Source organism: Anastrepha ludens, chromosome 6 (assembly GCF_028408465.1).
Source record: "Anastrepha ludens isolate Willacy chromosome 6, idAnaLude1.1, whole genome shotgun sequence".
NCBI classification, from domain to species: domain Eukaryota; kingdom Metazoa; phylum Arthropoda; class Insecta; order Diptera; family Tephritidae; genus Anastrepha; species Anastrepha ludens.
The window spans coordinates 7,824,205-7,845,945 of NC_071502.1; the positions used below are offsets into that span (position 1 = coordinate 7,824,205).

The 21,741-nt window shown below is 33.2% G+C and overlaps 1 protein-coding gene across 1 annotated transcript; it reads right to left on the reverse strand.

Annotated features, from left to right (window-relative positions):
* Nucleotides 1-1,348: 1,348 nt before the first annotated feature.
* LOC128866537 (coiled-coil domain-containing protein 96-like) lies at nucleotides 1,349-13,871 on the reverse strand. Its single transcript, XM_054107353.1, has 4 exons — nucleotides 12,623-13,871; nucleotides 12,458-12,562; nucleotides 1,917-2,013; nucleotides 1,349-1,802 (listed from the first exon to the last, which is right to left on the reverse strand). Exons 1-4 carry the CDS (start codon nucleotides 13,796-13,798, stop codon nucleotides 1,429-1,431), a joined length of 1,752 nt encoding a protein of 583 aa, XP_053963328.1. The 5' UTR covers nucleotides 13,799-13,871; the 3' UTR covers nucleotides 1,349-1,428.
* Nucleotides 13,872-21,741: the final 7,870 nt, after the last annotated feature.

Consider the following 21,741-nt stretch of genomic DNA (forward strand, 5'->3'; position numbering starts at 1 on the left):
TCGAAAAGAATGCCATGATCAACAAGGATCCCTACATTTCCCAACTACACCGCGTGAATGAGACTATTCGACTGAAAAACCTGTTCGACATGATCAAACCATACGACAAACTTCACGACAATACCAGGCTGCATGTTTCACAAGCCCTCAAAGCCGCACTCCGAGAGCTCGAATGGAAAGTCCTTCAGCATCCGCCGTATCCTCCGAACCTTGCACCGCCCGATTATCATCGTCTCCGTTCCCTGTCAGACTATATGAAGGGCGTTACCTGGTTTATGAGGTCTAAAAATTGCATCTTTTAAGGAAAAAATTAATTTAGCACTGCAAAGTTTTTTCTATCTTTTAATGAACATTTAAAAAGTATAAAAAGATTTTGTACTGGTTAAAATAAGTTGAAAAAAAATGTTTAACATAGAAATTAGTAGAGCGCTGCAACGCTGGAGTTTCCAACTGGCGTACAAGATACAGCTCGTAATTATTATCTAAAGCAAAAAATTCAAATGGATTTCTAATTATCATGATTTTTTATTCTAGATGAACTAAGAAAACTGAGAGAAATTCCAAAATTTCAACTTTTTGGAGGTTTTAAAGAAAAAAATGGCTTTCTATAAAAAAAAATTCACTTCAACTTGGTATAAAAATCTTGAAATTGTTTTTTTTCTAATTTGTTAGTTCAAATAGAAGAGAATTTAATACTGAAGGGAACAAGCTATGATTCATTTCAAAAAATTCATTCGTTTTTTTCATTCATGTCGCCAATTCAAAGAAATCATAAAAATGAAAAGTCGAGAGAAGAAGATGAAGTTTGTACTTTAGCTGTCCGGTCACAGCGTAACTACCTAACGCTCGCCTACCTTTGGCTTTGTATCTACGGAAATATTGAGAATTAGGCTCTGTAACTTTGTGTGAATATTCTGAAATATTAGGAATCGCTTAAAATGAAAAAAAAATTGATTTTTTTGACCTTATAAACCAGGCTTAATAACTTGACACCAGACACCAGGCGATTTTTAACGGAACGGCATCAACAAATTAGTCGAGAGGTGGGAAGAGGTTGTAAACAGCTATGGGGAATATAAAATTGATTAATTTATTGATATAATTATTGTTTTTGTTTAAATAAAATTCTGCGGTAAAAACACTATGAGTTTATTCCCCACTCTAATATTTTTCATGGAAATTATTTTGGAAAGCAAAAATGAATATTTGGAAATATTTAAGTTTTACATGTAAATATTTCTTTTCTACTCAAAACTTAGATTTGCTAACCTCAAAGTAAACTTCGCATCAACCTAATTGAAGAAAAAAAAGTAGTCACGCCAATATTTTTGTATAAACATATTCTGCGACCTGCATTTTTTATTTTTCATAGAGTCAGAACCGATGCGCTTTTTTTACAGTTATAATTGAGCACAATTGCCAACACAATTACAAACATTTACTCTCCAGCTTAGCTATTTTACGCTGTAAGTCCTCTTGTTTATCACGCAATTTCTCTACTGCCTTTCCGACTTTTTTCAGTTGTACCACTGTATTATCATAGTCCATCATTAGCGCTGGTTTATCGAGTAAGCCACTTTGGTACCTTAGCTCTTTGATTTCTTTTCTTACTACATTTCGTTCGGTTTTCGAATTATAAATATTCTCGCGTGCGCTTTTCTTCTGCTCATCCAGCAAGCCCATCATTGATTTTTGTATTCTAATTTTATCGCGCAGCATAGCCTGTTTCTCCTTTAAATGCCCCATCTTGTGTAGATCTGCATTGCAACGCATGCGCGACTTGTTTAGGTCGACATTGCGCTCTGGAAAATGCAAAGTAAAATCGAACTATTTAACTTTTCTTGTAAGTTTTTATAATTATGAATAATTTGATGCATAAAATTTGCATGCACTCAGATTTTTTGCAAAATGTTTACCTTCGATTTTTTTACCCAATGCTTGCACCTCATTTTGCATGCTCTCGTATTCACGCAAGAGTAAGTTGTTGCCAATATCTTCCAATTGCTTAAGTTTCTGGAAAACAGCAGGTTAAAAAATTGTAAGTAAAGGCAAGCACACAGACATTGACATATAAACATTCGTGTGGGCTTTTGGCAGAATAAAAAACACTGCGTTAAATGGCACAGGGACTATAGCACGGGGACTTATTGACAATTTATTTGTTTCCCATTAAATTATAATAATTTTTTCAGAAAAAATTAGTTGATTTCGTAGAAAAATCATATGAATCTGACTTTTAAATCTATGGTTTAATATGGAGAGGGAAATGTAGCTCAGCCCCAGCGGTTCACAACGGGCCCATTTCGTGGTCTAAGTGGCATCGTTGTCTCTATGTGCGATGCGGCTGCCAAACCTATCCTAACTTTTAAATCTTGTGAAAATTTTAAGAAATTCAAAAAAATTGCATCAAAATTCCAAACTTTTTAATTAGAATTTTCAAACAAATTTTGACTATGCAGTTTTATAGCCCATCAAAATCTGGCATAATAAAGTGCCAATAAAGTTTAATGTGGGTTGAAAAATAACGCTGATTTTTTAGATGCTTTTTGCAAGCATTCTTGTGCATTTGCTCCATTTAAAGAATGCCATAATTTTTTTACATTGATGAAAACACCCAACAACTTCTAGAAGTTTCTAAATTACTGCCTCTGAGAGCAAAAACTGCTTAAGTCAATTGATTCTAAAGTGAAAAGTGATGGAATTTCTCCAAATTCTTTCAGTTTGGCACACACACATTTCACGCAATTCTCAAAGTATACATAGGGTAGTCAAATTTAAAGGTTTGGAAACAAAATTTCTTCCGAATGAAGGCGAATTCAGAATCAAGGCATTAAAAAAACAACAGCAGCTTTGCCATCAGAATATAACGATAAAGTAAATCAGAATAATAGTAAAATAAAGTAGAGCGGCTTTTCGTGATTTAGTTTTGTGCTGAAATCCTAAGCTTAAGATATGATGGCCAATAGTAATAACAAACATGGAGCTCTGGACAATTACACGCCAAAAAAAGCATCAACAACGAAAAAAAGAAGAGAAAATATGCAGGTGTAGGGCAAACTGTGCGAAAGCTGCACGATGAAATACCGCATGTCGTCTTCACTTATGCTGAAAACAGTGAACACCGTAAACGCAATCCCGACTCAGCTGTTCCGATCAAACTAATGAGAACCCCATGTAAATGGAAAGTTCCTTCCTTCCGTATCGTAGTACCGTAGATTTTATTTCACTATTTAAAAAAAAATCCCGTAATACCGACTCAGCTGATTGCTCTCTCACCACACAGTGTTGCCAAGCAGTACATTTCGAAATCATTTACAAAATAAGCTTAGAAAAATGATAATTTTTGTTAAAATAGCTTAAAAATACTGTTGAATAGTGTTAATTACAGATAAATAAACTATTTGCATTTGTTGGTTTTTGGCTTTGGTTTATTAAACAATGAGAAATTGTAACTGATAACGCGGATGTGTGAAAAAGTGTGTAAGCAAAAATATCAATGGCAACATTGTGTAGATACAACCAAACACATACACACACAAACCGATGTATTGTGTAAATATGTAATTAAAAGAACGCAGTTGTTCTCGGGGGTGAGTTTTTGTGCACGGTAAGGGACTGCGGTAAGGGATTCCGTGCGGTGTTCACTGTTTTCAGCATTAGAACGCGCAAGGAACGAGAAGAAGAGGCAGAAAACTATTGATGCCTTGGTAAAGGACTATTCGCAATGAAACTGGAAATTGTTTAAGGGGACAGATACCTGTAAAATTTCGAAAAAAAAAATTCTTTTTTCCATAAAATGTAAATATAATCCTTTAAGAATATGTCAACAAATTTTTAGAACGTAGATTTAAGAATTTCTTATATTACAGATCGTCAACCGTGACGACTCTATTCTTTGCGTTCGAGCGCTGAGCGAGTATGGTTACGTTGTATTCAAACTTTAGACGCGCTTTTCTCAAAACTATAATTTTCGAATTGGCGTACACGATAACTCGAAAAGTTATTTACCGATCTGCCTGAAATTTTGCACACATCTTTTTGTGAAAAAAGAAAAAATAATTTTTTCGAAGCAAAAATAGTAAGAAAATTCGCCCCAAAATGCATTTTATTCCGCGATTTTTTTTTTATTTGTTTATTTTAGATAGAAATTATGCCATTAACAAACAAAAAAAATGTTTGCTTTTTGTATCCAGGTCACTGACGCCGATGCTACAATGCCCGCCGATTGAGAAGCCCCGCTCCGACCTTCCTGGAAGAATTGAGCGTACATTCGCCATTTTAAATGATTAAAATAAAATTTATATTATTTTAATGTATAAACTGTATGCCAATTTTGAAAAAAATATATTGACTTCTTCATTTTAAGTAATATTAATGAAAATCAGGGAAAATATGGCCGTTTACAGGTATCTGTCCCCTTAAAAAAATGGGTGGAAGCCTTCTCTCAAGGATATGACTCACATTTACAATACAAGAAGTAGTCGTTTAATACGTTCGCTGCCACTACAAAAAAAAGTTTAGACGAAGGCCAGGCTTGTTTTACTAAGTAATTGAAATTTGGAATTTCGATATTAAAAAATTATTAAAATTATTTTTTTAAAAACATTTTCATCCAATAAATGAATGTTAGTACTCAGTAATTGAAATTGTGAAAAAAAGTGAAATTTTTTTCCCAAACCTTTTTTTAAAAACATATTTTACCCAAAAAATATTTTCTTTTTTTTTTTAAAACATATTTTTTGAATAAATTTTTGAATGAAATCTTTTCCCAAAACTTTTTTTTAACATATTTTATCAAAAAATTTTTTCCCAAACCTTTTTTTAAAACCATATTTTACCCAAAAAATATTTTATCATTTTTTTTTTTAAAACATATTTTTCGGATCAATTTTTGAATGAAATTTTAATAAAAGCGGTCTTTCTTGTTTTAAGTCTTCTTGAGCAATGACAATTCGCTTTATTCATAGAATTCATATTAACGTATGCTTTATGTTACTAAAGCAGGTATGTTATTATTACATGTTTCCTTATTCTAGTATATTTCAACACTTCCCCTGAATGAGCAATCACATAATCCAAAAACAAGAAATTACTTTTCAATAGTTACTTTGAATGAACAATCATAAACTAAATATAGGTTTGCAAGTCATTAGAATTCAAGGTATTAAAAAAAACTTAGCAAAAATTTACACATCATATATAAATTCAATTTACTCCAAGACTTTTTACTAAATTTTCATGTTTTACAATAACAAGAGATTTCGTCAGGCTATCAGCAAACATTTCATTTGTAGGACAATAAATAAGTTTTACATCACCGCTTTTAATCTTTTCTTTTACAAATTTGCATTTTAATTATGTCTACATGTTTTGTCCTATTAGAATATGCGTTATTACTTGCTATATGAATAGCACTTTTGTTGTCACTATATAAAATCATCGTCTCAGATACTCTTCTGGATAACTCTGCTTCTAATCGCTTAAGCCAAAGAGATTCCTGAATCGCAGCAACAATTGACATGTACTCGGCTTCTGTAGATGATAGTGCAATAGTCTTCTGCCGCTTTGTAGCCCATGAAATTGCACCATTCTGACACAAAAAAACATAACCCGTGGTTGATCTTCTATCATCAACATTGCTCGCCCAATCAGCATCGCAGTATCCAGCAAGCGCGTCACCATTTTTCTTATACACGATACCTTTATTTATAGTGCCCTTTACGTAACGTAGCATTCGCTTAACAGCTTCCCAGTGTACTTTACCAGGATTCTGACTGAATCTGCTTAACATATTTACAGCGAAACAAATATCAGGTCTGGTAACCTGAGCTATGAAAAGTAATGCACCAACTGCTTCCATGTACGGTACATTCGCCATATATTTTTTCTCGACATCATCTTTTGCACACATATCCAGTGTTAACTTTTGATTCGGGTCAACAGGAGTTTTTACTGGATTACAATCGAGCATACGAAATCGTCTCAGAATATTTTCAATATACTGCGATTGGTCGATTTTTATGTCACCATTCACTTTATTTCTTGTTACATGCATGCCCAAAACTGATGATACTTCGCCAAGGTCTTTCATCTTAAAGCTCTTCTTTAACTTTGCTTTAGTTTTGTTTAGCATTTGCACTTCATTTGTAAATAATAACACATCATCAACGTATATTGCAACGATCATTATTTGATTCTCCTCTATTCTGAAATATATACATTGATCAACGTCGCTTCTTTTAAGTCCAATATCAACTAAAACATTATTAAGAGTTTCGTTCCATATTCTGCTTGATTGTTTTAGACCATAAATTGATTTCAAGAGTCTACATACCTTGCGAGTACCGTCTTCAAACTTACGTGGTTGTACCATATAGACCTCTTCTTCAAGTTTTCCGTTTAAAAATGCGGTGACAGCATCCATTTGGTGTATCATGAACCCATGGTTCGCATCTAAAGCTAGTAGGAAACGAATCGATGTGTACCTGACTACCGGTGAAAACGTTTCTTCATAGTCAATGCCCTTCTTTTGACTATAACCTTTGGCGACTAATCTGGCTTTGCGGCATATCACTTCACCATCAGCATTTATTTTTGTCTTGAAAACCCATTTGGATGAAATTGCCTTTTTGCCGGCTGGCAAATCCGTTAATTCCCATGTTTTATTTAACAATAAGGAATCATACTCTTTCCTCATTGCTAGTTTCCACTCGTCAGCATGTACAGATGATAATGCCTGCTCCGGAGTATCAGGATCTTCAGTAATTTCCATTTCTTCAACATCACATGCAAAATTCGCTTGTTTATTTCTAGTGGAACGTCGAAGTTCTAATTCTGATATGGTGACATCTTCTTCAGGAGTATACGTAATATCATTCGCATCATCATAATCACTGATTTCATTATCAGTATTCGTTTCATCTGACTCATTTTCAGCTTCAATTTCTTCTATATTATCTTCATCCTCGTCCACTTCTATAATTGACAATTCTAAGTCTTCTTCCCTTCCTGAATTGTCTATTTTGTTTTCATTTATAACAACATTTGGGAACGATAAAGCATTTTTTTCTTTGTTCAAGCACCCTTTCTCATTTTCGAAAAAAATAACATTTCGGCTTATTATTATTTTACTCGTTGCTATGTCAAGTAAACGATATGCTTTTGATTCTTGACTATAACCCAACATTATACATTCAATCGATTTAGCATCTAATTTCAATCTTTTCTCCTTAGGCACGTGAACCATCGCCTTGCAGCCAAATACTTTAAGATACTTCAAATTTGGCGTTCGTTTTGTCCAAATTTCTTCAGGACTTTTATTATTTTTTCTACATGGGATACGATTTAACAAATACGCAGCAGTATCAACTGCCTCTGCCCAAAAACTTTTATTTAACCCAGCATCAAATAGCATACAACGAACTTTTTCAGAAATGGTGCGATTCATTCGCTCAACTACTCCGTTTTGTTCTGGTGTGTATGGAGAAGTCTTTTGATGAAGAATACCGTGCTGAGACATATAATTTTGAAACATATTGCTCACGTATTCTTTGCCATTGTCAGTTCTTAGAATTTTCAGCCATATTCTTGAATTTTAAAAATTGATCAAATACTTCTGACTTTTTCTTAATTGGGAACGCGAAAATTTTCCGCGAATAGTCATCGATGAAAGTTAACAAATATCGTGCACCCGAGTACGATTCAACTTCCAATGGTCCCATTACATCCGAGTGAATAAGCTCCAATAATTCACTAGCGCGATTACCACTTTCAGGGAACGGCAAACGCGTTTGTTTCCCTTTTATACATACAATGCATTTCTTATCGGTGATGTTTTTTACATTTTCTAAGCCTTTCGACGAATTTTTAACTGCAATTAAGTTTTCACGGCTTATATGGCCTAACCTTCTATGCCACAGTGCAAAGTCATCATTATATTTACATAGCATTGTACTTTCTGGGTTAATTTTACAATTTAATTGATATAAGCCATTAACCAAATTCGCGTTTGCTATCAATTTATTTTCGTCGTTAAAAATCTTGCACACATCATTTTCGAACAATACTTTATTTCCTCTCTTTGCCATTTCACTCACTGACAATAGGTTTGCACAAATATTTGGTACATAATCTATATTATGTATAGTGACGTTGTTTTTTGTTAGGCATAATCACATTAACGGTACCTGTGTATTCAACTTTCAATTTACCATTGTTTGCAAGTGAAATTTCTTTATCGCTCTTTCGCATATTAACTAATATGTTTTTGTTATTAGTTAAATGCACAGATGCGCCTGAGTCAATGTACCAATTACTGTTTGTATTTGAACGGTACTTTTCATTGTCTGCAAAGAGAGATGCAAGAAATCCGCTACCAATAGTATTGTTGTTCTTGTTAGTACTTACTTGCGTTTTCTTATTTGGACAGTTACGACTTATGTGACCAAATAAATTACAAGAATAACACCGAATCTTTTTCTTGTTGTTGGTTTTTTTCACATGCATTACATTATTTTCCGTATGCATGTCAAATTTAATATCTTGTAACATCAAATTTTTAACGACGTCGACGCTCAGCTGCGTTTTAGAATTTTCTACAGCTAAAACAAGCGCCCTATATTCACTTGGCAATCCAGCCAACATTAATGATGCGACAATTTCGTCACCTATCTGCAACCCAGCATTATTCACCTTCAATGCCGTCATTACCATTGCGTTGATGTAATTCTGCGTAGACTCGAAATCCTCCAACTTTATGTGAACAAGTTGTTTCAGCAATTCCACTTTTCTCGTCAACCCGGTATCCTCATAAGCAGCAACCAAAGCATCCCATGCTTCCTTTGCAGTTGTTGCTGTTGCAATATGGGATCGATCATCATGGTGATCTCCGCCAAAGCTTGCTGATCCCTTTCAATCTCCGCTGCCGTCGCATTGACACCTAGACTTTGTTCGACCGGCTTCCAGCACTTCTTGATGATTAAATAAGATTTGGCCAGCCGCTTCCACGTGTCGAAATTTTCTCGACCACGCAGCTTTTCAAAAACTAAAGCTGGTGCAGCCATTTTATTTAATTTCGTTGCCAAGAGATTAGAAAAAACAAAACGCACAAGATTCTAATAAAAGTATTATTAAATTAAAAACGCTTATTTTTTCCGTGTGTACTTTTTGCGTGTCAAGTCGCCCATAACTTAATAAAAGCGATCTTTCTCGTTTTAAGTCTTCTTGAGCAATGACAATTCGCTTTATTCATAGAATTCATATTAACGTATGCTTTATGTTACTAAAGCAGGTATGTTATTATTACATGTTTGCTTATTCAAGTATATTTCAACAAATTTTTTCCCAAAACTTTTTAAAAAAAAAAAAATTTTATCCAAAAAATATTTTATTATTTTTTTTCAAAACATATTTTTAGAATAAATTTTTTCCCAAAACCTTTTTTAAAACATATTTTATTCAAAAATTTTTTCCCGAAACTTTTTTTTTAAAACATATTTTATCCAAAAATTTTTTTGCCAAAACTTTTTTAAAACATATTTTATCCAAAAATTTTTTCCCTAAACTTTATTTCAGAACATATTTTATCCAAAATTTTTTTCCCAAAACCTTTTTTTAAAAACATAATTTACCCAAAAAATATTTTATCATTTTTTTAAAACATATTTTTTGAATAAATTTTTTCCCAAAACCTTTTTTAAAACATATTTTATTCAAAAATTTTTTCCCTAAACTTTTTTTTTTTTAATATTTTATCTAAAAATGTTTTGCCAAAACTTTTTTTAAAACATATTTTATCCAAAAATTTTTTCCCAAAACAGTTTTTAAAACATATGTAGTTTATCCAAAAATTTTCTCCGAAACTTTTTTAAAAACATTTCTTATCCAGAATTTTTTTCCCAAAACTTTTTTTTAAAAACATTTTTTATCCAGAATTTTTTTCCCAAAACTTTTTTTTAAACATATTTTACCCAAGAAATATTTTATCTTTTGTTTTTAAACACATTTTTTTTTAAAACATATTTTATCCAAAAATTTTTTCTCGAAACTTTTTCTTTTAAAACATATTTGATCCAAAAATTTTTTCCCTAAACTTTTTTTTTAAAACATATTTTATCCAAAAATTTTTTGCCAAAACTTTTTTTAAAACATATTTTATCCAAAAATTTTTTCCCAAAACCTTTTTTTAAAAACATATTTTACCCAAAAAATATTTTATTATTTTTTTTAAAACATATTTTTTGAATAAATTTTTGAATGAAATTTTTTGCCAAAACTTTTTTTAAAACATATTTTATCCAAAAATTTTTTCCCGAAACCTTTTTTTTAAAACATATCCAAAAATTTTTTTGCCAGAACTTTTTTTAAAAACATATTTACCCAAGAAATATTTTATCTTTTGTTTTTAAACAATATTTTTTTTAAACATATTTTATCCAAAAATTTTTTCCCTAAACTGTTTTTTTTTAATATTTTATCTAAAAATGTTTTGCCAAAACTCTTTTTAAAACATATTTTATCCAAAAATTTTTTCCCAAAACAGTTTTTAAAACATATGTAGTTTATCCAAAAATTTTTTCCCGAAACTTTTTTAAAAACATTTCTTATCCAGAATTTTTTTCCCAAAACTTTTTTTTAAAAACATTTTTTATCCAGAATTTTTTTCCCAAAACTTTTTTTAAACATATTTTACCCAAGAAATATTTTATCTTTTGTTTTTAAACACATTTTTTTTTAAAACATATTTTATCCAAAAATTTTTTCTCGAAACTTTTTCTTTTAAAACATATTTGATCCAAAAATTTTTTCCCTAAACTTTTTTTTTAAAACATATTTTATCCAAAAATTTTTTGCCAAAACTTTTCTTAAAACATATTTTATCCAAAAATTTTTTCCCAAAACTTTTTTTAAAACATATTTTATTCAAAAACTTTTTCCCGAAAATGTTTTTTAAAAACATATTTTATCTAGAATTTTTTTCCCAAAACTTTTTTTAAAACAAATTTTACCCAAGAAATATTTTATCTTTTGTTTTTAAACAATATTTTTTTTAAACATATTTTATCCAAAAATTTTTTCCCTAAACTTTTTTTTTTTAATATTTTATCCAAAAATGTTTTGCCAAAACTTTTTTTAAAACATATTTTATCCAACAATTTTTTCCCGAAACTTTTTTTTTAAAACATATCCAAAAATTTTTTTGCCAGAACTTTTTTTAAAAACATATTTTACCCAAGAAATATTTTATCTTTTGTTTTAAACACATTTTTTTTAAAACATATTTTATCCAACAATTTTTTGCCAAAACTTTTTTTAAAACATATTTTATCCAAAAATTTTTTCCCAAAACTTTTTTTAAAACATATTTTATTCAAAAACTTTTTCCCGAAAATGTTTTTTAAAAACATATTTTATCTAGAATTTTTTTCCCAAAACTTTTTTTAAAACAAATTTTACCCAAGAAATATTTTATCTATATTTTAAAACATATTTTATCTAGTAAAATTTTTATTCAAAAAATATGTTTTTAAAAAAGTTTTATTTTTCTTTCACAATTCAAAATTTCAATTTAGAAAAGTATAGAAGTGTTAATAGTCCGGGAGCCAGGGGTCGATTTTGGACTGCGGTTTTATACCGTTAAATTCTTGATTATACTTATGATTTAGCTTTCATAAATAACGAAAGTGAACCGCACCCACGGTGGGTGTAATTGTGGGAGGGTACGAAACGTGTCGAAAAAAAATTTCTACCAATTCATTTTATACCGGCTGAAAGTTTTTTGTGTATTGTTGACATTTAGTAGAAAAAAAAAATAGTCAGCTGCGCCGTAGAGAGAAAATACGTCAGCTGAACGCAATGATATATTCTTGCTTCGGCTGACGGTCTTCCCACCGCTATAAACGCAGCTGACCATCATTATTATATTTTAATATGTGCCCAAAATTATGTAAAAAAATTGTAATCGGCATAAAGTAGTTTTATTTTTTAATTTAGTTTACAAGTTCGCCTGTTTAGCTGACGTATTTTCCCCCCTCTGAGGCGCAGCAGACTATTCTTTTTATCCTACTAAATGTCAACAATACACAAAAAAAATTTCAGCCGACACGTTTCGCAGCATCCCACGCACGTACCTCCCCACCGCTACTGCACCAGCTGACGGTTGGTTTCGTCATCCACTGGATGGCGTCTGCCTTCAGTATTAAAATAAGTCGGCATAAAATGATGAGGTCAAAATGACCCCTGGCTCCCGGACTATAAAAACAAGCGATGATTGGCTTTAAAAACGGGTTTTTGAAGTCCCTCATTGAAACATTACAAGAAAAACCGAAATAGTCCCGGATTTTGTAGAGATTTGAGCTCTGCCAATAACAGCGAGCGTTTTTGTTTTTTATAAAATACACATTTTACTTGATTACTACATCTTTTTTTCATTTACATACTCGTTTTCCACTTTACTCACCTCCGTCATCTTGGCATTGGAATGTTGGTTCTCAATCATCACTAATCGCACTTTTGAGATTTCATCGCGCACCTTTGCCATAACTTGCAATTCCGAATCAACCACCTATCGAAATAGTGTACAATTTTAAAGTGAAAAAGCGAAAAGCATTGAACTCTCACTCACCGTCACTAGCCGTTCGCCTGGATAGGCGAAAGTCTTTCTGACAAGTTGTTCCAATTCTTGTAATTTTTCATGATTTTTCTCCTGCATGAACCACTCCTCTTCCCGCAGATTAGCCATTTTTTCTTCCGAAATTCTCCTTACCTCCTCTTCTCTGGCAAGAATGTGATCCAGTTTTTTTGTGGCGTCCTTGAACTTATTGATTTCTGCATTAATAGTTTCGGGTGCATCATCAGCAAAAACACGATAACGACCCTTGCGGTAGTGAAATTCGGCAACACGCCGACTAAGAAACGTACGTGTTTTCTGCTCCAATTCCAGTTGATCCAATTTTTTTGAAATCTGTTCAATTAGTGCAGCTTTATTAAGATTCTGACGCAGCAACACTTTCGGATCGATATATTCACATTTCTCTACAACATGTGCGATGAGCTCTTTCAGAAACACATCTGCATCCGCTGCTATCTTTTGGCGTTCCCTTTCACGTTCCAGTGCCACCCAATCGAATTCCTCTGTATCTACCACAATGCTGCCTTTTTCCATTTCCAGAAATGTTTCAAATACTTCTGCCTCATCTAACACCTTAGGTATTTCGACACGTTGGTCGGCTTTTAGTAATTCAAGCAACTCATCATCTTCTGTAATTTCCAAGTCTCCCGATGAGGAAGACTCCTCTTCCACTGACATTTCTTCCTCTTCTTCTTCTTCTTCTTGCACGCTAGGGGGTAATTGCTCACCAGTTAGTGGGTCGACAAATGAGCCAATATCTTGCCCCTCCTTCCTTTCTGTTAATTTAGCAACTTTGGTCACAGCTTTTATAATCGACTCTTTTTCTTCAAAATCGGCTATGGCAGGTATGGAGCCCAGTTTTTCGAAAAAATCGAGGGATTCCTCTAGTTCTGCTTGTTCTAAGTAATCGGGCTTCATCATAAGTGATACATCAGAATCACTGGAGAATAGTTCTTCGTCAAGCACTTCAATAATAGTTTGTATACGAGTTGTTTCGATTTCATTTTCATACTCCGTTGATTTCGTATCTTGTTCGGTCTCTTCTGTAGTGGGTTCTAGTCTTCTAATGGGTTTAAGCAATGACTTCTTCATACTGGTTTTAGACCCTTGTTGTTTATACTCTTTATCAGCTCCGTCAGCAATTCTAACCCTGGCAGCTTCTTCTTCCATTGCGAAAATTATGCTTTATAAAATATATTTATGTGTATTACAAGAATATTTTTCCCTTTATAGCAGAAAAATATTAATATTCTTGAATGTCATGAAATGCATAGATATGTACATATATTTTACAATATTAACACAGTGGAAACAAGTACCTAACACATGGGCTGAAAAGTCCCGTCACTAACAAAGAAAACACATTTTTTGACGTGATAACGTCTTATAATTCGATTTAGCCGGCTGCACGCTCGAAAAAATGTATCGTTACCTTGCTCATTCAACGTTACCTTGCTCATTAACGTTACCTTGCTCATTTGTCGCTACCTTGCTCATTTGTTTACCTTGCTCATTGCCGTTACCTTGAATGAACTGCAAGCGAAAGCGCGGAACGAACGACAAAGCAAACAAAGCAAACGATCGGCAACGTTCGACATCTTGCTCTCTCCTACTTAAGTGAGCGTATATATGTATGTATATGCGCATATGTACATATATAAATTCACGTATTTGTATTTGCATATGCCTTCTTATTGATTATTATTAATTTGATTTACTTGAAGAATTTAAAATAAAACCAAGTTTGTTAATAATACCTGTTGTTTTAATGTTATTATTATTTTTTGACGTGATAACGTCTTATAATTCTATGTAGCCGGCTGCACGCACCAAAAAATGCGTCGTTATCTTGCTCATGCGTCGTTACCTTGCTTGAACAGCATGTTATGTTATGTTATGTTATGTTATGTTATGTTATGTTATGTTATATTATGTTATGTTATGTTATGTTATGTTATGTTATGTTATGTTATGTTGTGTTATGTTATGTTATGTTATGTTATGTTATGTTATGTTATGTTATGTTATGTTATGTTATGTTATGTTATGTTATGTTATGTTATGTTATGTTATGCTATGTTATGTTATGTTATGTTATGTTATGTTATGTTAGTTATGTTATGTTATGTTATGTTATGTTATGTTATGTTATGTTATGTTATGTTATGTTATGTTATGTTATGTTATGTTATGTTATGTTAAAGTATATTATGTTACGTTAATGTTACCTCATTCTCTATATCCATACAAAATATCTATCAAACAAATAAAATTAAAATTTTCTTTTGAAAAATGCAACCATTCAATCAGTATTTTCTTATGACGTTATCACGTTAAACTATCGTCAGTAAACCGACTTTACAGACAACCTCTTTCTTGTACAAACTTCGCTTTACTCATCAACGTAATTTCCATCAAGAACAACGATGTCATTCCAGCGCCGCTCTAACATTTCAATACCACTTTTGCAGAACGATTTATCCTTTGCCTCAAAATAGGCCTGAGTTTCAGCGATAGCCTCTTCATTTGAGCGAAATTTCTAACCGGCGAGTATGTTTTTAGGTTTGTGAACAGCCAGTAGTCGCTGGCAGCCAAATATGGCGAGTACGGTGGATATGGCCGCAATTCGAAGTTTAATTCATGTAGTTTTGCCTCTGCTCAGAATCATCAACAAGTTTCTTGTTTTCGGTCAACAGTGAACACTTTGAACAGAGCTTTCTCATAGTCAAATGCTCCTGCATCACCGTCGTTTTCCGAAAATAAGACATTCCCCGAAAATAAACTCTACCGTGTTTTCGGAACTTTTTGTAGAATAAGACATCCCCCGATAATAATCCCTAGTTCAAATTATGCTACAAAAAGAATTCCTTAAAAAATTAATCGTGGAAGACTCCAGGGGTGTAAGTCTTGTAGCATTCTGTAAAAAGAAGATGCTGGATCTTCGTATGGTTCGTAAATGGCGTGCAGAGTACGATTACCTGTGTCAACTGGTGGGCCGAAGGAAGTGAGAAAAAACGCAGAGTTGGATCAGGTTGGCAGCCGTTATTTTCTAAGTTAGAAGATTGCATCTGGGAATGGATTGCAGGAAGGAGAGCAATGGCTTTTGTAGAGCGCACGGCTGATATGCAAAAAGTTTCGCTTGAAACAGCAATTGAATTCGATATATCCAAAGAAGAATGTAAAGCATCTTCACACTGGTTGGACAACTTCCTTAAACGATATGAACTATCTGCTCAGATCAACAAGTTTAAGCTGGAAGACAATAAAGTTGATGGCATCGATTTTTCGAAATACCAACTCTCACTCATGATTGCTATGGATGAGTCTGCGGTAGTCCTACGCCAAGGAGCTCAAGCGACAGTTTACCACAAAACTTCTTCAATTCATTTTTTGTTCCTTCTACCGGTTACGATAGTGCACGTGTTACCTGTATTTTGGCGTTTCGCCTAGATGGCAAGAAAGTATCGCCATTTTTAGTCACCAAAGGTAAAAAAGACCAGATTCAATGTGTTACAGGAATTTATGCCATTGAAAGTGAAAAGGCCTGGTACACCCAAGCAGTTATAAAAAAGTGGGTTGATTTTATGCTGCCACCACTGCCGAGGGCTCAGAATAGAGGTTTACTAGTTTGGGATTCAGCCAGTACTCACCGCGCTAAAGACATGAACAAATTTCTTGCTGGCTGAGAGGAAGATTGATCAAATAAAGATTCCGGCAGGAATGAGTAGTTACCTCCAGACTTTTGACATTGCAATAAACAAGCAAGCCATTCAAGGATCATTTGCGGATGGAAATCAATGAATATATTGAAAAGAGAATGTTGAGAAATCATCGAGGTAGTTTTATAATTTTTTGCTTACAAGAAGTTGTGAATTGGGTAAAAAATTCATGGGACAAATTACTGATAGTGAGATTTCCAATGCACTACGAACAGGCTACTTAAACAAGAAGTATTCATTTAATGATAGGAATATCGCAAGACATGAGAGATTCGGACCAATGATTCAACAGAAATTGGATTGGGCAGAAAATCAGCATATAATTCAGAATTACATTTATGACGATGTTCTAGGAGATAATCTGACTGTAATTGAAGACTTTTTTCAAAACTTATTTTATCCAATAAATTAAAGTCAATTTTACTTTCAATTTTCAATTACGAAACTTTGAGTTGTGAAAAAATAATATTTTTACCCAAGCTTTTTATATTTTTAATATATTTTATCCACTAAATTAAGTCAGTTTTACTTAGTAATTGAAATTTTGAATTGTGAAAATAAAACTAAAACTTTTTCCCACATCTTTTTTTTCAAATATATTTTATCCACTAAATTAAGGTCAGTTTTACTTAGTAATTGAAATTTTGAATTGTGAAAAAAACTAAAATTTTTTCCCAAAACTTTTTTTAAAAATATATTTTACCCACTAAATTAAGTCAGTTTTACTTAGTAATTGAAATTTTGAATTGTGAAAAAAAATTAAAATTTTTCCCAAAACTTTTTTTTTTAACGTATTTTATCCAAAATTTTTCCCCAAAATTTTTTTAGCACATATTTTACCCGAAAAATATTTTGTCTTTCTGTCTTTAATTGAATAAATTTAAATTTCTGTATTCTGTGTAAAATAAATATTAAATAAAAATAGTCCCAAAAAAGGAAGTAAGATAGTGTCTTTTGATATCAACACGTGCTTTTGATATCTTTATGATGTTAGCTAATTCAAGCAGTTTCACTTTGCGATCACTTAAACGATCCACAAAATCGTTGGTGTTTTCTGGTATTACGCCCACGTTTGAAGTCAGCAAACTATCGCTTTATTGTTGTTTCTGATGGAGTGGAGTCCACATAACACTTTTCAAGCCGTTGCTTCGCGTGAACGGTAGTTTTCCCATCTAGAAACAGTGTAAAATTAAAACACCAAATACTTTTTGATCCATTGGTTTGAAAATAACAAAAGTAGTGCCACTCTTAGCGCAATAACTCTTGACACTCAGAATTTTCCAGGGTATGCAGTTTTACAGTCCAGTAAATTTTAGTGTAAAAATGCAAGGTTTAAGTGACTGCAAAATATTGCTTATTTTTCACAATTTTTTTCGCTATGGTGTCACGCCTTTTCTTCCATACGATGTGCAAGCCTGACTTTTTGATCTAAAAATTCGTTGTTGATGAATATAAGCAAATACCTATTGTGTATAAATTTCATATTTTTCTGTTGAGCTAACATCAAGAGGCACTGGAAGAGGAGGAGCTGGGCCAAACACACCAAAAAGGTGTAGACTCCAATTATATATATACATAAAGGTATGTATGTACGTATAATGTTTACTTATATAGTGTCGAGAACAGAGTATAATTTTCAATAAAAACGAACATAAAATTTATATCAGAAATACTGTTTTTTTTTTGTCATTTGTAAAATACGCTCTTAGTAAGTGTTCAAAACACTTTGCACGTTTTGCTTTTTCTTTTTTGCGATGGAGTCTAATGTGTCTATATTTGTTGAATAATTTTAAAAATAATACATACATACATGACAACAAAATACCCGAAGAATGAGCGAGAGGCAGTACGTGAACAATTTACAATTACAGCTCGTGCGTTTACGGGATCGAATACTTCATCTCACTCTCATCTCTATTTGCGGTACTAGTGAACAGCACTAAGAATAAGGCGTACATTTAGGCACTGCTTCATGAAGGTGCAGAAAGATAAAGCTCAAAATTATTTATTAATTCGCTATTTGCAGTACAAAAGTTTGAATACATTCACTTTTTGCATCATGATGAAACTTTTGGTCTGAAAAAATAGTGATGCAGTCTCTCTGTAATATTTATAACACATTAGAGCACGCACACGTGTTTGCCATGCCCTATGCGTTACAGTTTTAACTGAGTGGCAGTAAATTTCACCATATTTTGGGGAAGCAGCAATAAAAATATAGCAAAGCGATGGGAGGGCAGATAAGAGAAACGTGCCTAAAGCAGAGACAACTTATTTGTGTTTGCACACAAATACTTATGTATATGCATATGTTGCTGCGTTGCTTCACAAAATTCAGCTTGTGAAAATGGTGCACGAATGCCGCTGCGTGGTTAGTCAATTGTAAAAAGTTGTGTGTTTCAAATTAAATTTAGCTGTATTTGAAAATCAATTAAAATATCAATTTTAATTAAACAAAACAATTTGTAGCATGTTTTTTTTCACACTTCATTCGTAAACAAACCAATGGTATGAGCTCTGGCTCTGATCATTTTTATCACTACCACAAGTCAAATTTTGTGCAACACATCCCAAGTGACATCAGCACATTTACCAGACTCGGTCAGAGCGGAATAACGGTCTGTTACGTAGTACACCTTTGAAAATCTTTTCGCCATGCACAGAAACCATAAAATAAAATTGGCTTGTACCTGTAGCTTTGATGCCGATACTGGAGCGCACATAAAAACAGTGGTGAAGTAGGGGAAAGCGTAGGCAAATATTTATTTCGTCTGGAGGGGAGTGCTTTGAAGACGATAAAATAAATTTTAATGATTGATTAAGGCAAAGTGGCATATTTTATTGGCTCATTTTCGGTGGAGGGTTGAGAAACGTATTTTAAATGCTTGCTTTCAGCAAATAAACTACGTGCATAAGAATGACGGATTCATATTTTGTGTAGATAATAAGCTGTCCCACTCATTGAAATACGAGGTCGCGCAAAAATTGTTTCAGCAACTGCATGCGCTGCTTCAGTTTATTTTTCTTGAGATTTTTGCTGTCTTATTGTCCTATGAATTCAAAAAGTATAGCACAAGGACTTATTAAGGGGTTATATAAAGTTACAATAGAATTTTCAAAAAATCGATTTTTTTAAATTTTATTTTCTTTATGTACATATATATATTTAAGAATATACACAGAAGATGTAATATCATTTCGGTGAATATTTTCGAAGTTACGCGCAAATTTGTAAAGTGCTTTTCAAACTTTAAGCGCGTTTTTTTTTCAAAATGTTGATTTCAACATTAATGCAACGTTTTGGGCATTTTCGTTCCGCGAGAGAGAAAAAAGATATAACGTAGAGGAAAAGGAGAGAGAGAGAGCTATACCTTATATATATCTTAGATACACTTCAGGCTATTTTTTCTGAGTTTTTCCTTGTGGTTGGTAATTTCTAGTGAGAAATAACACTGCCTACTTTTTGGCGCTTGTTTGTTGCTACAAATTAGTAGGAAATATATTTATGGTGTCTAATTTTTGGCGTTATATTTCTTTGGTGCCTACTGTTTGGTTCGTTTTTTGGTCCCAATTCTTTTGCACTTTTTTTGGTGCCTACTTTTTGGCGCTTATTTGTGCGTACTATAAAGTGCTATCCATTCCGGCATCGGATTTATTGGTATTGCCTTGCGGTAATTTATGCCGTTGTTGCGCCCCTCGAATTGCTGTGTTTGTGCGGGTGATAAACGCTCGGAGTAGTGCGCGTTGTTGCCACGGTTTGTGTCCGGCGTTTACCTACACCGGTCGACCCTTCTCCGTTTTTTGTAAATTTTGTCTATTTGTATTCTCTGCAAATGTTGTGGATATATTTAGATATATATTCTTTCTCTCTCTCACTCTCTCTCTCTCTCTCTCTTTCCTTGTCTCTCGGGTCTCTCCCTCTTTCTTTGTCTGCCTGGAAAGTTTCTCTTCTGTTATGTGTACTACGCTACACGCACTTTTTTGTTTAGTGTGAAATGTCACCTTGACAACGAGCATGAAATTTAAATTGCTTGATTGATGACTTACGAGATATCGATCACTGCAGCCATCTAGCGAGAAAATAATAGACTTCTCAAAAGACTTTGTCGAAGATTTTTGGAACAAGTCTATTCTGCTGCATTGAACCTCTACTGAATTTAAAAGTGATATGTATATATAATATATAATTGGCGCCACCCTTTTTGGGTATTTGGTCGAGTTCCTTCTCCTATTTGTGGTGTGCGTCTTGATGTTGTTCAACAAATGGAGGGACCTACAGTTTCAAGCCGACTCCGAATGGGAGATATATCTATTTTTTTTATGATAAGCTTTTTCATGGCAGAAATACACTCGGAGGTTTGCCATTGCCTGCCTGAACTGCGTATCATAAAATTATTCCCCTTTTATGTAGAGAATAAACTTTTGAGCAACCTAGTAAATCCCATAAATTGATTCCTATACTTTATTTCCACGTGCGGAAACTTCAAGCCTTACTTTAATGTTATTATTTGTTCTTTGCAGTAGCATCTTAATATACCAAAGCAAACATCCGCCAACAACAACGACCAATAAATAATTCATTATTCGCAAAATGACTTTTTTCATTTTATCCAAATTTCAGGCATTCATCATTGCCTATGCAAATAAAGGTAAGTACTTACTTAGAGTTGTTCAATAGGTATTAAATTTGCGACCTACTCCCAGGCTTCTACGCCTGCCGCCAACGAAATATTATTCCTTTTAATTTTATCACAAAATATGATGAATTATTGTCAAACAATGTGAAATAATTTATTGGGGTATGCGAATTTATGTATTACCACTTGTGGCTTTGATACCTATGAATTTAACAGCATAATTGTTGGGCTAAAGCCCCAGTGGGAATATTTAGCAAGAAATTGTAAAAATTGACTACTTCATTTGTAACTCAAAATTTAGTTTTAAGTTTAAGGGTAGCTTGTTTTTTTCATTTATTTTTTGTTTTTGTCGGGACAACTAGCAAGTACGGCCCTCAGGCAATATTAAGTCCATTGTTCTGCACTTGGATTTCCTTTTACTTTCGTTTAAATCTATCCGACATCTGAAGAAATCTGCGGCCGCCGTAGCCGAATGGGTTGGTGCGAGATTACCATTCGGAATTCACAGAGAGGTCGTTGGTTCGAATCTCGGTGAAGGCAAAATTAATAAAAACATTTTTCTAATAGCGGTCGCCCCTCGGCAGGCAATGGCAAACCTCCGAGTGTATTTCTGCCATGAAAAAGCTCCTCATAAAAAATATCTGCCGTTCGGAGTCGGCTTGAAACTGTAGGTCCCTCCATTTGTGGAACAACATCAAGACGCACACCACAAATAGGAGGAGGAGCTCGGCCAAACACCTAACAGAAATGTACGCGC

What these genes read in the sequence shown, in the direction of transcription:
- LOC128866537 (XM_054107353.1), bottom strand. Translation starts at nt 13,798, where the DNA reads ATGGAAGAAGAAGCTGCCAGGGTTAGAATTGCTGACGGAGCTGATAAA. An exon ending in CAGGCGAACGGCTAGTGACG is followed by an intron (nt 12,563 to 12,622) that starts GTGAGTGAGAGT and finishes CTATTTCGATAG; the next exon opens with GTGGTTGATTCGGAATTGCA. An exon ending in ATTGGGTAAAAAAATCGAAG is followed by an intron (nt 1,803 to 1,916) that starts GTAAACATTTTG and finishes TGCATTTTCCAG; the next exon opens with AGCGCAATGTCGACCTAAAC.